The 14,633-nt window shown below is 42.1% G+C and overlaps 1 protein-coding gene across 1 annotated transcript in view; it reads right to left on the bottom strand.

Annotated features, from left to right (window-relative positions):
* PAPPA (pappalysin 1) overlaps positions 1–14,633 on the bottom strand; it is a 187,598-nt gene that overhangs the window by 105,260 nt on the left and 67,705 nt on the right. Inside the window, exons 6-7 of the mRNA XM_069873425.1 lie at positions 11,525–11,646; positions 6,025–6,532 (exon numbers count right to left, since the gene is read on the bottom strand). Coding sequence (XP_069729526.1) covers positions 6,025–6,532; positions 11,525–11,646 — 630 coding nt within the window. The remainder of the gene's footprint in view (positions 1–6,024; positions 6,533–11,524; positions 11,647–14,633) is intronic.

Genomic DNA, 14,633 nt, shown 5'->3' with positions numbered 1-14,633 from the left:
TTTACTGGAGATGAGCTGTAAACTTTTTTACGGATACAGATAGGGATCTCTATATTGCCAGAGAGAAATACTATGGAGAATTGTGTAATTATGGGAAAGAAACCTTCTACAAGCAGACTAGAGAAAAAATACTTGTAATAATTGCAGGTCTCTGGTATTCAAAATGTGAGAGCAGGCATTAAATACTTCAGAACTCAACAAGAGATGACAGTATTTTGCACTTACTTCCAGTAGATGCAATAAGTTGGATTGAAAGAGAAATTTGAATGGAAATGGAAATTGTCTCTCAGTTATAACTTTGAAGTTACCCAGAAAATATTTCTGCAAATAAAGATCAAAACTCCAAAAGTCCAAGCATTTGCAAGCAACACTGAATTGGTAAACAAGCTCAGTCAATGGAGTTATGAAGTAGAAATGACTAGTTTACAGGACTGGATGTCTGGAAATGGTGCATATGTTGGCACAAGACAGTACTGTGCTTATAAGATTGAGAAATTCAGAATAAGATGGGAGATCTTCATTGCAAGTGAGAGGGGAAGAAGCAATTGGTTGTATTTATTCAACTGCAAGACAACTACAAACCATCTGTGGGATGTATCCACAAAAAAAAATACAAGATCCTTGCACATATCAAGGCAAGGCATTTCCAGTCTAGCTGGGTAAGTATTCGTGCACAAGGACATCTGGAATACCATGCACAGTTCCAAAGCTTGTTAGGAATCCAGATGTGCAGCATGCCGATATCGCATGGACAACCTAGCAACTCTTACAGATAAATCTGGGCATGTAAATTGCTTTCTTAATATTTCAGTCCTATCTTAGATACTCCCTGGCATATCAAGACAGGTTTGGCATGGTAACTGTGGAGGAGGGATAAGCAGAAGATGGTGATAATATGGGCTTCAGCTTTTGGTGTTGGGAGAACATGCACCCAGTGATCTGTATCTTGTTTGGGTGGAAATATGGTGTTAATTATCTTCATGACAGACGGATCTGGCAATTCATTTCAGCTGCTTTAGATCATACATTCCTCTGGCTGGTAGACCTTCAGAAAACAGAGAAATAGATCTTCAAGATGAAGGAAGGAATGCCATAATAAGGACAGATGTTGCCACAAAATTTTAGTGTTGCATTCATCAGTGACTTATGTTTACATATCATCATTATGATATTCATATTTTTCCAGTCCGCTGTTCAGCTGGGCCCATGTCACGTAAATGCAGTCTTCCTATTGAGTCCAAGGGCTAAAAGGCACACCAACAATTGGCTGTAATTGCTCATTATGAATAGCCACTGCTGATTTTCCAGTCTCTCTGCTTGTTCATATTCGTAGGAAACTTCAGACCAAGAACAATCTTCTACCTCCTTCAACCACACATCATCTGGGATTTCTGACAAGTAACTTATCATATGCCTTCTGACTGGATACCAGCAACAAATGGCAAATGCATCAATAAAGCAGATTTTGAAACAAACAATCACTGTGGATAAAGTGCAATGCTGAAGTGAATCACTCAGACCCATGAACAATGCTCCAGCAGCCCTCCAACTACCTGCAATCTCAATGATGGTAATTGCAGAATCATTCTGCAATCACTCCAAGAAACTCAAGGGAGATCTGCATTCTGCACTGTCTAAGGCACAGAGTTAAAACACAGTAAAAGACATAGAGTTTACAAGTTTAGCACTGAAAGGAACTCCTGATTCTAATAAAATACTTACAGATGTTATACTTAAACAACAACTACACACAGATGACAACCAGTCCCTTTCAGCTATTATCGAGCGACAAAAAAGGTTTAGCCATAGAACGTAGATATTAAATAGCCCCAACTCAAAAGAAAAACATATTCCCTATATGAGAAGATGCAAGTTTCTCTCTGTTTTTGTTTTCTCAACTATGAATGCAGTATCTCCAGGTGTCACTTTGATACTAAAGCTCTAGCCAGTGCAGGAATGGCTCAGATGAATACATCACAAGTCAGTAACTTGCTTCTCAGCAATGCTCAGCTTTGCAAAACCGAAACTTGTACCAGGGCTTCATGCTGGGATTCTTTCTAAGGTTATTTCAGTCAATGCCTTTGTCTCAAAAAAAAGTCTACAGGTTAACACCACAAAGACGACCTGATCCATTGCCATGTACCACATTTTGAGGTTTCCTACAAAGTCTGTGGCAGAAAAGTTGGAAAAATTTCCAATTCTTAGAAACTTTTCCACTTATTCTGACAACTTTCCAAAACTAACCTCGATGTCTTTTGGCTTGGACTGCCAGAGGGGAGAGTGTAGATCTTGCCAGCACACCCAGCTGTTCACTACTTCAAAACTGGCTACCGAGAATGTGCAATGGGGAACATGGGCTGCTCACTCCAGGCTATCCCGGTGGGACTGACACCTAATTGTGCCTGTGATATCCTCAGGAGAGCATTTCATTGTGGGCACTCCTCACTGAGCTCTTAAAAAATCAGTGGTTGCTACAAACAAATGCAAGAGCGATGATTCCTCACAAGGGGAGGGGAAGAAGGAGGCACTGAGCTCTTCTCTCTGGTGACCAATGATAGGACCCTAAGGAATGGCAGGAAGATGCTATGGAAAGGTTAGGTTGGACATTAGGAAAAGGTTCTTCACCCAGAAAGTGGTGGAGCACTGGAACAGCTCCCAGGGAAGCAGTCGTGGGGCTGAGAATGATAATATTTAAGAACCATTTGGATAAGGCCTTCAGACACGTGGTGTGAATGTTGAGGATGTTCAGTGCAGGGACAGGAGCTGGACTCGATGATCCCTGTGGGCCCCTTCCAGCTCAGGACATTCTATGATTGCTTTCAAACTGCAATAAAAATGCTACAGTAAGGGCAAAGCGAGGGCAAAGCAATTACCACATTTGCCATTGTGACTATTTTGCACATTATTTCTAGAGAACAGCCACAGTGAATCCCTTTACATACAAGCACCACCCAAACTTTGGATTAAATTGTGAGCTGAGACTTTGAGACTTGCAGATGAGGCTCCTTCCTTATCACTCACTGCGGTGTGAAGACTCAGCAGCTTTGTGCTGCACCTGGCCTGACCTCTTTTTTTCCCTCACTGATTTATTTAGCTTTCTACTCTCTTCCTAGGCTCTGAATCTCATTTTCTATCACAGATACCAGCAACTCTGGCTGATCATACTCAGTGGAATTGAGCATATCTTGCTTGGCTTCTGTAAGGTCCAAGGATAGGGTCTTGTCCTTTAGAAATGACTGTTAACCTCAGCTTGAGCCAAGAACTAAGATTAAAATTCAGTTTGAGAACAGAAGGTCTGGCATTATTTTGCATTTCTTAATAAAAGGTTTCCACTCTTCTAGCTATTTACTCTCCTCTGCGGAGCACCCAGTGCTGACTAGGCAAGGGCTATCCATTAAAGGCTGTCTCTCCTCTCAGCTTAAAGAGAAGTTCCCTCGCTTTGAGGGGAAGAAGGTAGGAGAAATTTATTTTTCTTTCAACATCACCACACCTGGGGAAAGGATCTTGCTCACAGATAACAGTGCAAGCAAATATTTTCTTTGGGAGAAAAAGAGAAAGTGAAGATCAAGGTCAGAGGAGGCAACTCAAAGATATGCAACTGCCTTCAAAATAACCTTCCACAGAACATGTGGGGGTGTCACTTTATTTCATATGGAAAACATGCAGAAACATAAAGGAGGGGTAACTGGCTTGGGGCTTACAGAGAGATAAAGGGGCTGCAAAGTCTGGTTACACAGATATGCTGAATTCCAGTGGTACAGATTGAGAGACACCAGCAGATGCAAAAAGGTCGAGAGAGATTGCGTTTACCTCCACACATATGTATATATGTAGGAGCATAGCCCAACGCCTCTGTGCCCGACTTCCCTGAAGCATCCTCACTCATAACTGCTTACAGGACTGTGGCTACTCTTTGCATGAAGCGGTGATGGGAAATTCATCTTGCCTTTGCCTCTCCCACATAACCACAACGCCATGGAGCAAGTCTGCTGTGTCTCAGGGCATGGCCCAGCAGCCTGGACACACAGCATCAGCCTGTGAACCTGCATGACCCCCATCACAGAGGAGACACTTCAGAGCTGAGCACATGGGCATATTAGGATTGAAAAACCACACTGCTTTGCAAGATTTCAAACATATGCTGAAATTTTGAATCAAAACCAACTACAAGTGGTCAAGAATCTGTGTCTTTAACTCCTCATCCAGAGACTAAAGATTTGACTTTCTAAGTGCTTCGTTGAAGCTCACTGGATTTTCCCTGTAGTCCCTGGAAAGACACAGGCAACTTGAAGCCACCTCGACAGGGCTTGGTTAGGGTTTGGTCAAGATGCTTCAGAAGCATTGATTTCTCTCTACCAACCACAGGCAAAGCCCAGAAAGACTTCTTTAGCTGCTACGTCTGCTTTTAAGTTGGCTATGTTCCTAGGTGAGTCATACAGACAGGTACAGCAATGTTACCCTATGTGGTTTATTCAATGATACGCAGGAAAATTGTCATTAATCACTGGCTAGTGATTTAATTATTAGATCACCCTTTCCTTCAGATGGCTACAAGCTAGAATTGACCCATGAAATCACAACAAAAGACATGGGAATGGAGCCCACAACACGAGTGACATTTGGGGCTTCTTTTTTTTTTCCTTCACATTTTGTTGTGAACTCAAACCTGGACCTGTTTCTGTGGGAACTTGTGCTAAGGTATGCAAATATTTCAAACCAAACCAGCCCCATTTTCCAATGAGAGTGGGCCAGGTTTCAGGCAAAGATGCTTTCACAGCAAAACCATGGGAAAATTCACCATTTTCCATGTTTCCAATATTCACCTCATGTTAAATGCAAGCAATTGCTGGAACAAGGCTACAACCCAAGAAAGCACTTCAGCACATGCTTAACTTTCAGCACACGAGTAACCTCAATGATGTCCTGGGTTTTGTTTTCATATTCACTACTGTTAGTTACCTTGAGTTTTAAAATCCACAAGGACAATCTGCATCTTCTGAGCTGTGTAATTGGGCCATGAAAGGGATGGTAGCTCGTGATTACCGAATTGTTAATTAATCATTTTTATTATATTTAAATCATTTTTATTATATTTAAATATGCTTTAGAAGACCATAATGATGTATGCTTCCTTGATATTAGCTGTACTAATTAGATCATCTTTTCTTAATTAGAGTGCAGTTTTCTTAGCAGGTTTCCTTTTATCTGGTGTTCATTTTTCAAAAGAGCTTCATGTTGTTCCCACAGATGAATGAATCATTTCCAGGGAATCATGTTATGCAAAAAGATGTTTTCCTTGCTGCTGTAAATTGCCTACGGCTAAATCATGGATCTCCTTGAAATCGTTAAATATTTTGATGTTGGACTTTCCTCAACAATCCTGCGCTCCTTGACTAGATGAGTATAACTGCATCTGAGATGAAACTCAGTCCCTAAAACAAACTAAAGCATTTGATGTGTTTACTGTGTTAGAACAACCTTGCTTCAATACAATTTGGTTTGGTGACACATAAAAGCAGAAAATGAACATGGCTAAAATGCATTTAAATACCTGAAGTGTGTATTTTTACATTCTTTCATTGGCAGTTAATTGGTGCTTCAGCATTGAAAGCCTTTGTCTCCTTCTCCATCAAAATATATTATTTTCGAAAGATTTCTAAGGAAGTGACTGTCTTACTCTAGAGGTCTTCATTTAGGTTACCTTAAACATTTAACTTATCCTTGCTTAGGTAGTTTTCAATATTCTTTCTGGTTAAGGAAAGCCTGAATTTCACGTCTCTGCAGAACTGGCCCAGAAATGTCTCAAAAAACATCCGCGAAATCCTAAAATGTTTCACCTAAGCTTGATGCTTTTGGTTCCAGAAACAAACTATAAGAATATCCTCTCTTGGTGTTACTTGGTATGCCTGTCTTATTCAAAATCCTAACAATCAATTTTGATGCTGGACATTAACAGGATGAGAAGAGTAGGTTATTGTTTTTCTCTGATCAAGTCTATTCAGCTCTCTGGAAAGCAGTACTTACGTGTCGATGAATCTTCTGCTGAGGTTTGAGATGACAACTGGAGATCCAGACTGGAAAGGAGGGTCCCGAACCACTTTGTACTGGATGGGTGTGCAGTCCGCACACAGCGTGCTGTAGGGGACAGAGCTCAGCATGGCAGCATCGATTTCCAGATGTTCATCCAGAGTGTAGATTTGGATCCCATACACCTCCTCGCCCACTTGTCCTGCATCCAGCTTTATGGTCAATGGGATGTCACAGAAGATGTTCTGTGGTCCAAGAGAAATGTTCTTCCCACTGACAGTGAGCAACTTGATGTCATTCACTGCTCCGCTGGAGTCCCAGTCTGGGGAAACAAATGTCACCCAGACTGTTAGGGACTCTGGAATCAGAGGGTAACGAAACTCCAGCTGCAGATAGCAGCCCTGAGGCTCAGGACAGGCAGGGGGCACCGTGTGTTGGTTGACTGCCGAGTTGGGACTCCATGTTCTGACACTGGATTTACAAGGCTGCTCAACGTCAGGGTGCCCTGGAAAGAAAGAAGGAAGCAAAGACAAGGCAAAAAAAAGTTAGGCAACATGGGTTATCATTGACATTAGTCTTGAAAGACAGCCTGGTGGCAAGAGAGCACATCTGTTCAGGAAACTCCTGATTTACTTGAGCAGAACAGGCTTGGCCAGCATGGAGAAAAGGAACACAACGTCAACATCCCCCGTCCGGGTACAAGACACAAGGTCAGTTGAAGTGCCCAAATGGACTGGACATCACACCACACACACTGTGCCAGCCCATCTGGTCTTGTATTTCCTATTTCTAGTGCCTTTCTCTGTGCCAGATGATTTTTTCTGTCCTTCCGCTTGGTACTCTACCTGATAAAAGAAGTCACTTTGTCTTCAGTTCACCTCTGTGCTCCTACTTACTCCCTTGCTTGTCACAACCTTTTTTCTCTTGTCAATAACAAAGCCAAAGAAATGAGCTTTTATTGATTCCAAGAAGCTGTTGCAGATGTTGCTGTTGAGGGGCAACTCCTGTGCTATTTACAGGCTAATCTAGCCTGTTGTGCAAGACCCCTCTTTGGAGGCTCCTGGAACACAGGTGGGAGATGGCTCATTGTACTCATCGTGATGAAACAAAAAGCACTTGTACTTTTGCATTTCTCACCATTGGCTCTGTTCAACTACATGGGAGGCATTACTAAAAACTAATGAAAGCCACAATGTTTGCTGGGTTCCCAAATACTATGGTAACATTACAATTTGGCACAGAGTCATGGACTGCAAGATCCAGAGAGGTCAGATGGGTGGAACAGTTGGTAACAGAATCCATTGAGAGCTATAAATTCCCTCTTACCTCCCAAATAATTACACAAACAGGGAGCAAGCAGGACAGGGAGAAGACAAAGTATGAGAAAGAATAAAGGTAACAAGAGGAGAGAAATGGAGAAGGCAGAGAAAAGAACAGAGAGCACAGCTGTTTGCAACTGAGGTAGAAAGCAAGATAAAGCACTGGGCAAACACAAACAAACAGGACATCACTACTAATTTAAAGACAAAAGGGCAATGTGTGAAGGTTATTCTAATTGTCTGTGATCCAATGAAGTCTTAGAAATGTTCCTCTTCCATCAAGGATAAACAGCACAGGGCATTCTCCTCTTCATACCAAATGAACCCAGAGCAGAATAGATTTCCTGGTATCTCAGGCAGTCTTGCTCTCAATCCAACACAATTGACTTGCAGACACACAACTTCTAAAGCTTTTCCCTCACCCAGACATAACCCCATAGTCCTCCTGTTCCCACACGCCACAGAGCAGCAGGAATGCCACTAACCTCAGCATCTGGAGAGACTACAGCAGCGATGTATTTTGAAGAAAGCCAGAGTTCCATTTTACATGCTCAAGTTTTTCCCCTCTTGGCAAGCTTGAAAGTACTGTGTATAATCATTCTGAAGAGCGAAAACCCCATTTGACTGACACTTGCTGCCATCCACACGTACTTGGTTGAGCCCTCTGGTGACTTTCTCACACCGAGCTCCTGACCGCAGCCCTAAGAAGGTGGTTTTTAACCCTAGAACTCCAAGGGCTTTTCATGAATCTCATCACTGCCATCTGGCAGATAGAAACACAGAAATATTAATAACTCACAGCCTGGTATGTCCCCGCTTGGATTCCTGAAACCTCACCTCTGTTCAAGGTCTTTGTAAGACTTATATAGTTAATAAACCTACATGTTTTGGTAGATCAGGGTGTGATCCCCAGAATTAGATGAACTGAACTCAGCTTACAGGGAGCTTAATGCAGATCATCACCCCAAAATGGGATCTTGACTGTAGTCATCCATAGACAAAAACATCAAGTTGAGATAGAGTTCCTTTCTCAGACACTCACACCTGGGTAAGAAACATTCGTTTAATTGTGGAAGAGAGTGGAAACCTAATTCCATGTAAGTCTAATTTCTAGAGACAGGTAAATACTGTGAAAATTACTAATATTTATGTATAAAAAAATAATGATGTAGCAGTCATTCCACCCCTGTACAGAATTAATCACTCTTGAGTGAAATATTGGACACTAGAAAAGGCTGGGCACTAGAATCAGCCTAAGGCAGCAATATTTTTTATTCAATTCTCACACTTCTTTTAGTCAATAGTGAGGCAAGCAGTAGGACTTGACTGATATATGCATATATTGCTCAGTAAGCAAAATACTTACTTGGGTTTGAGACCAAATCACCTTTCATACATAAACCCCCTTCTGACCAAATTGTGGAGGTTTTGTAAGGTTGTTTATATAGCTGGTGTTACTGGTGAGAATCCAAGTAGGATTGCTCTGCGGGGAAGGTAAATAGTAAACCAGAACTACCTGATCTCTCCACTACCTTCCCACAACCGCTGCCAGGGAGAAAACAGCCCTTCATAGAAAGGGCACAATTGACTGAAAAGGAATCACAAAATATGTCAGTCTGGGGGATAGGACCCCACCACGCTCAGGCACAAGTAGGGCACTAGGAAGGGGACAGTGCCCATGGCAGAGTTTTGCAATGGGCACGGCTCCCATATAGTCCAGTCCACAGAGGGTGTCAGCTACCTGGGGTAACTGTGTAGCATAACAATACTGTGAGACCTCAGGAAAACAAGATCAGACCAACCAGGTTCAGAGCTGCCTCAGAGACACATGAGAAATGTGGTTTTCTGGCAAGAAGCTGGATGAGTACTACGAAAGATTTTCCTAAGTGTCATCTAAATCTGAAAATGACTTCATTTTGGCCATGCTTACGCCTCCTTTGTATTCACTTTCCATGAACATTCAAGCAGTGGAGATTTACACACATGAATGCTTGCAAAAAGTGAATTTAAAGCTTGCATGCTTGAATACTCACAGATAGACAATTAGAGAAGCCAGACAATGACCTAACTGTGCTATTTGTAACACAAACCAAGTGCAAATAGGCAGAGACCCTGAATGTCAAGGAATGTGGTAGCGATGACAGAAAATTACAGAGCACCAAATACCATACATTTGGTAGATTTTCTACCCTGAACTGGAGACAACTTATTATTGTAGTAAGAAGATAGGATTCCCAAATTCTCCTCCCAAATTGATGGCACAACAGCAACTGAATGACACAGATAAAGATCAGGCTGAACCCTTCATAGTTAAGAACATGCAGGCACACACTGTAAGAAGAGGAAATGAAATACAAAATGCAGCTGAGTAATAAATCTCAGAGCAGCTTAGTTTCTCTAGGAATGATGCCGCTGGCAGGACATGCAAGATATAAAAGTTTTCAAAACAGAGCTTGTTGGAGAAATTTTGATGGAACTGGAATTTGCAGTTCTTTCAAAATCAAAACTCTTCAAAAAATTTGGCTTCTTTGGCCAAAATTTTATTCTGGAAGAGAAAATGGGAAGAAAGTTCTAACAATATTGGAACATTGTGTTTTGACATTTTTGGAAGAAATTGTTTCGCTTTTGCACTTTGAAACACTTTTCATTCTGGTATTAAAAGTTGCTTTTGCCCTAGGTTCAATACTAAAAAGGGATATTTTCAAATGTCATAATTTAACTGAAGTTCATGAAAGAGGAATTATATGAGCTAAACAAAACATTCTCACCAGCCTCAAACACTTTTTGTTTTTAATTTTCCTTCACGGAGAATTTCAAATGTTTCAGGTTTTGTTCCAAGTGAAACCAGGTTTCAAGGTCTTGTAATCCTTGGCTGAGTGGAAATACCACCTTCCACGCTGCACTACTACTGCAAAAAATTCAAACTTCACTAACCCTAGTTACCTGATAATCCGGTCAGAGCGCTGCTTCCCAGGTCGAAGCTCTTAAGTGACATCCAACCAAGGGGTAGATGTACTCAGTGCTGTGCCAGGCAACCTTGGCCCTTGGATAACCAAACTGGAAGGGTGAGTTGGAGTGAACCACAACTTCTGTTGGGCTCTCACTCTAGGAGATGGGTGTGCAAGGCAGAGGACACTTGCCTACATGTCTTGTCCCATCATGCAGCTAGGATGCAGCCTGCTGCCCATGCTGACCTTAGAACTAGGAAGGGCTCCTGGGTGACAGCACTGCATATATCACATATTAGGTTACAAATAATCTTCCTTGTATAATAACTCCCACAGTCTATAGCTGCAGGACAGAGAAACCCCTAATGTAAGGAGGTATTTGTATAATGAGTTCGCAAAATCCAGGGATTGGCCTTTGTGCTCAAGGAGTCCACCTGCGTATTTATGGTGAAATCTGGGCCCAGAGTATGGTGCTCCTGAAGGAATACCTCAATACAGACAGACTGAAATAATATTTTGCTCTTTCTACACCATAAGTTGTAATTACTGACCTCTGCCTCGCAAAATCTTAAATATGCTCTCCCACATCCAGCTATTTATGTAATGGAAGGTACATATGGAAGTGAGTTAATGATGGAGATGTAATGGCATTGTGTGACCAGCTCTGTGGACTGCTCTCCTTAAATGTGCTCCAGAGAGGAGCAATAAATATGACTTGCAAAACACCCTAAACTAGACTGGGTTTGACATACTTTGTTCATGCTGTGGAGTACTTGCCCAAAGGGCAATCTCCTTTCCGCCTGTCTGCTGGTGCAGCCCAGTTCTCTTCAATGCAAGTGGAGGCAGCAGAAATCAGGTCCAAATACATAACGTGCAATTCTCCACTTTCAGAGCTGGAGAGAGTAAACAGCTCCCCTGAGGAATTCATCTGGCAGATGTGAATGGTCAGTATTTCTTGGCAGTCCGCTGCTTTCTGAAATTCAGGTTCAGCTCCCGGAATTCATTTAATTCATGGGCAGGGTCAGGACACAGGGGCCAAAACACAGGTATTTCAGCCAGTAGCATTACTTGAGGGCACAGTGCGTTCATCTGTCCTCTAGCTTTGTTCATGTTATGTACAGGTATAATGAGTCACTCTCTCCCAGAATTTCCCACTGTCCTTATTACTCTCCTTTTGCCCTGGCCCATCGTCTCCCCCATCACACCTTTGCCCCCAGCTCTGTGACTCACCTTCTGCTTCCCGAGGGCTCCAGTGCCCGGAGGGATCGCAGGGCATCGGGGAAGAGGCGCTGAAGGCATATTGCACCAGGACTCTTCCTTCCGCACACAGATCACATGCTGATCCCAATTCTCTAGGAGGCCAGGAAAACAGGAAAACACACCAACTTAGTAACAGCTGAATGAGCTGCTTATTCGACTATACTAAAAGCAATAAGACTTTGAATTCAGTTCCACTTAACCCTCTTCTCACAGCACTGACAAGAGTGTTTTCTGACACTGACCTTCTGTAGGTTTGGGCTGATGGTCTGTGTAGGTGGCATCTCTGAGTCCACCATCCAACACAGAATGACAGCAACCTGTGAGATCATGCTTGGCTATACCTTTTTTTTTACCTCCTGCACTACAACTGGATCAAAAAGATAAAAGAAAACATATATTGCTTAGTGGCTAGAGCAGAGAAGCTAGCCTCAGGAGATTTCAGATCTATTTCTGCTCCCTCCATGGATTTATTACTTGAACTTGTAGTATCTTCAAGATTGTGAAAGCCTTGGGCTTAGAGGTGATTAGAGGAGAGGGCAAAGTTCCAGGCTGTGAGAACACCTGATAGATCTGCTCTGTAAAGCACAGCTTTGCAAGTACGCAAGGACTCATTTCATAGAAACATAGAATGTTCTGAGTTGGAAGGGACCCTCAAGGGTCATCGAGTCCAACTCCTGTCCCTGCATAGGACAACCCCAACATTCACACCGTGTGTCTGAGGTCAGTGTTTTTGGAGGTGTATCACAGCAGATCATTACAAGCCTGGAAAAGGCATGGGTTATGAGCACACAGAAAAGAACATGCCTTCAATGTTTTTCCCAAGGGCAGCTTTGTCACTAGCAGATGGCTTTTTATGAACTGGAACATCTTATGGCTCCATGCGATCACATGGCATGAAATGGCATTAAGAAAAGCACTTCACTGCCCAATGCCAACATTACTTCCCCTACATAATACTTCAAATACCAGCTACTGCAAATAAAGCACTACCAACAGAAGTGGTTGAACAGGAAAACCTAGTTAAACACTGATTTACAAATATTCTTGCTCATACGTTCACAAGATCAGGGTTTAAGCTGACATAGACTGGAGTAACTCCAATATCTTCTGTAACATTGAGCTGATTTATATCAGCTGAGGACGCAACTCACACAGTTCAGCACTACTTTCTTTGGAGTCACAAAATTTGGAATCATGTATGACCCAGAATGTGAGGTTATTCATCCCAGTAAGATGCTTATTATTCATTGTTCTGCTTTAAGCAGCACTGCCTGTTCAAAATAAAAGGAAAAAATTAATTACCTTATTGATTAAATGCACTTAGGAAAGGACAGAAGTTTTAGGCAAACAATTTGTGTGACACACCTAGAGTACTCTCAAAGCTATCCTAGTAAATGCAGCTTGAGTCATTAATTATAATCAGCTATGCAAATTTTAGCCATCTCCCATTGTGCGATTTATTTCAGCACTGCTTTGTGAAGGGCACTGCATCCTCAGGCACAAGTTATTTTGGATCCTCGGCGAGGACACCAGGACTGTAGATTAACTCTCACATCTCTCCTAGACTGCACGATTTCATTTCCCTTTGGTGGCAGAGACGACACACGCTGAGCTGCTCCACAGTTTAGCATCTCCTGTTTGTTGACAGGGATCTATTTGGAAGTCAACTTTCTGTTGGCTTAATTAGGCAGAAGCAGGGATTGTCAACAGGAGGCACTTGGAAGGAAATTGGTGGTAAAAGTCATATCCATCTCAATATGGCTCACAGCCACCCCATCACAAAGAGATGACAAATGATTGAACTCACAGACAGTGCAGAAAGGGATGCACCTGCTGAAAATATCTAAAGGGTAGAATGAGGCAATGGGATAGAAGAGAGAAGAGGGAGAGGAGGATGCTCTCCTTTTCCTTGCATGATCTGTAACTCTGATAATGAAAGAATTTGGCCATGGTGCGAATAACTTCTTTCTCTGTCTCTCTTCACCCACCTGCACTGTTGATATGACACTGCCTCCCTATTTCATTTGTCAGCTGTCTATTTAGCAGTGGTTTAGGTGGCCAACTCAGTTTGCCTAAATAATTATATGCACCAAAAAAATCAAGAATGCAGAATAAAAGGTGCTGAGAAATCAAAATGAATAATATTATTGTTTTTCAGAGACAGCCACCAACAGGCAGGATAGAAGTCCCTGCAATAACAATCTTTCAACTTCTGTACAGAGACTCCTGCGTTAGCTCTTGGTCCTGGATGAAGACAGGGCTTTGAAAGCCAAGTTTCCACAATTAGGACCTCTTTTTACTCAAATTAGCAGCTATACGATTTCATCACAGGCTGCCATGGTGGAAAAAAACTGCAGGCTTATGGACAAACATTTCCTTTTACCAGCAAGGACTTGGAGGTAAGAGAAATCACAAGGAGCATCATGTGGGAAAGGCTATGAGCAAACTTTCTCTTTTTACTTTTCCAGTTTGGGAGCCAAACTCAATCCTGATGTAACTCCACTGGCTGAAAGGAGTTACACAGGGGATGACTCTTGGGTTAAAGTTTTTGGTCTGCAGACTCTTGCACACAAATCGTACAAACAGCCATGAATGTCAAAACTAATTATGGAATTGCGTTTACAGGCTTATGAAAATCTAAGCCAGATTCTTACACCTTATGCAGCCACTGACATTAAGACAAAATGAGTGCAAGATGGTTCAAAATACTATTAATTAGGAATGATAACATATCTAACACTGTATACACCAGTGCACATGACTCCCCAAAGTGCAGGGTAATGGAAAATATAGACTTCACTGTTTTCTAATAAGCCATTTACTGGGGAAATTCCATCTTATGAAGTTCAGAGCACAGGAGGAATTCATTCCTACAACACGATATTTCAGAAGCGGATTCAAAATCTAAGGATTACTAGGGAAAACCAGACAGTTCTCTTCAAAGCCAGCACCAGTTCAGTGGGCAACTCAAAACCAGTCAAATTCTGTCATCACTTTCAGTAAAGACAGCTTGTTTTCAGACTAAGTTTTATCTCCTTACTTGAAATTCAGAATTGGTGCTCTCTCCTCCAAGGTACCC

The sequence above is a fragment of the Phaenicophaeus curvirostris genome, chromosome 20 (assembly GCF_032191515.1).
Source record: "Phaenicophaeus curvirostris isolate KB17595 chromosome 20, BPBGC_Pcur_1.0, whole genome shotgun sequence".
Taxonomy (NCBI): Eukaryota; Metazoa; Chordata; class Aves; order Cuculiformes; family Cuculidae; genus Phaenicophaeus; species Phaenicophaeus curvirostris.
The sequence above is the reverse complement of the archived record's forward strand: the minus strand, read 5'-3'. Positions and strand labels throughout refer to the sequence as shown.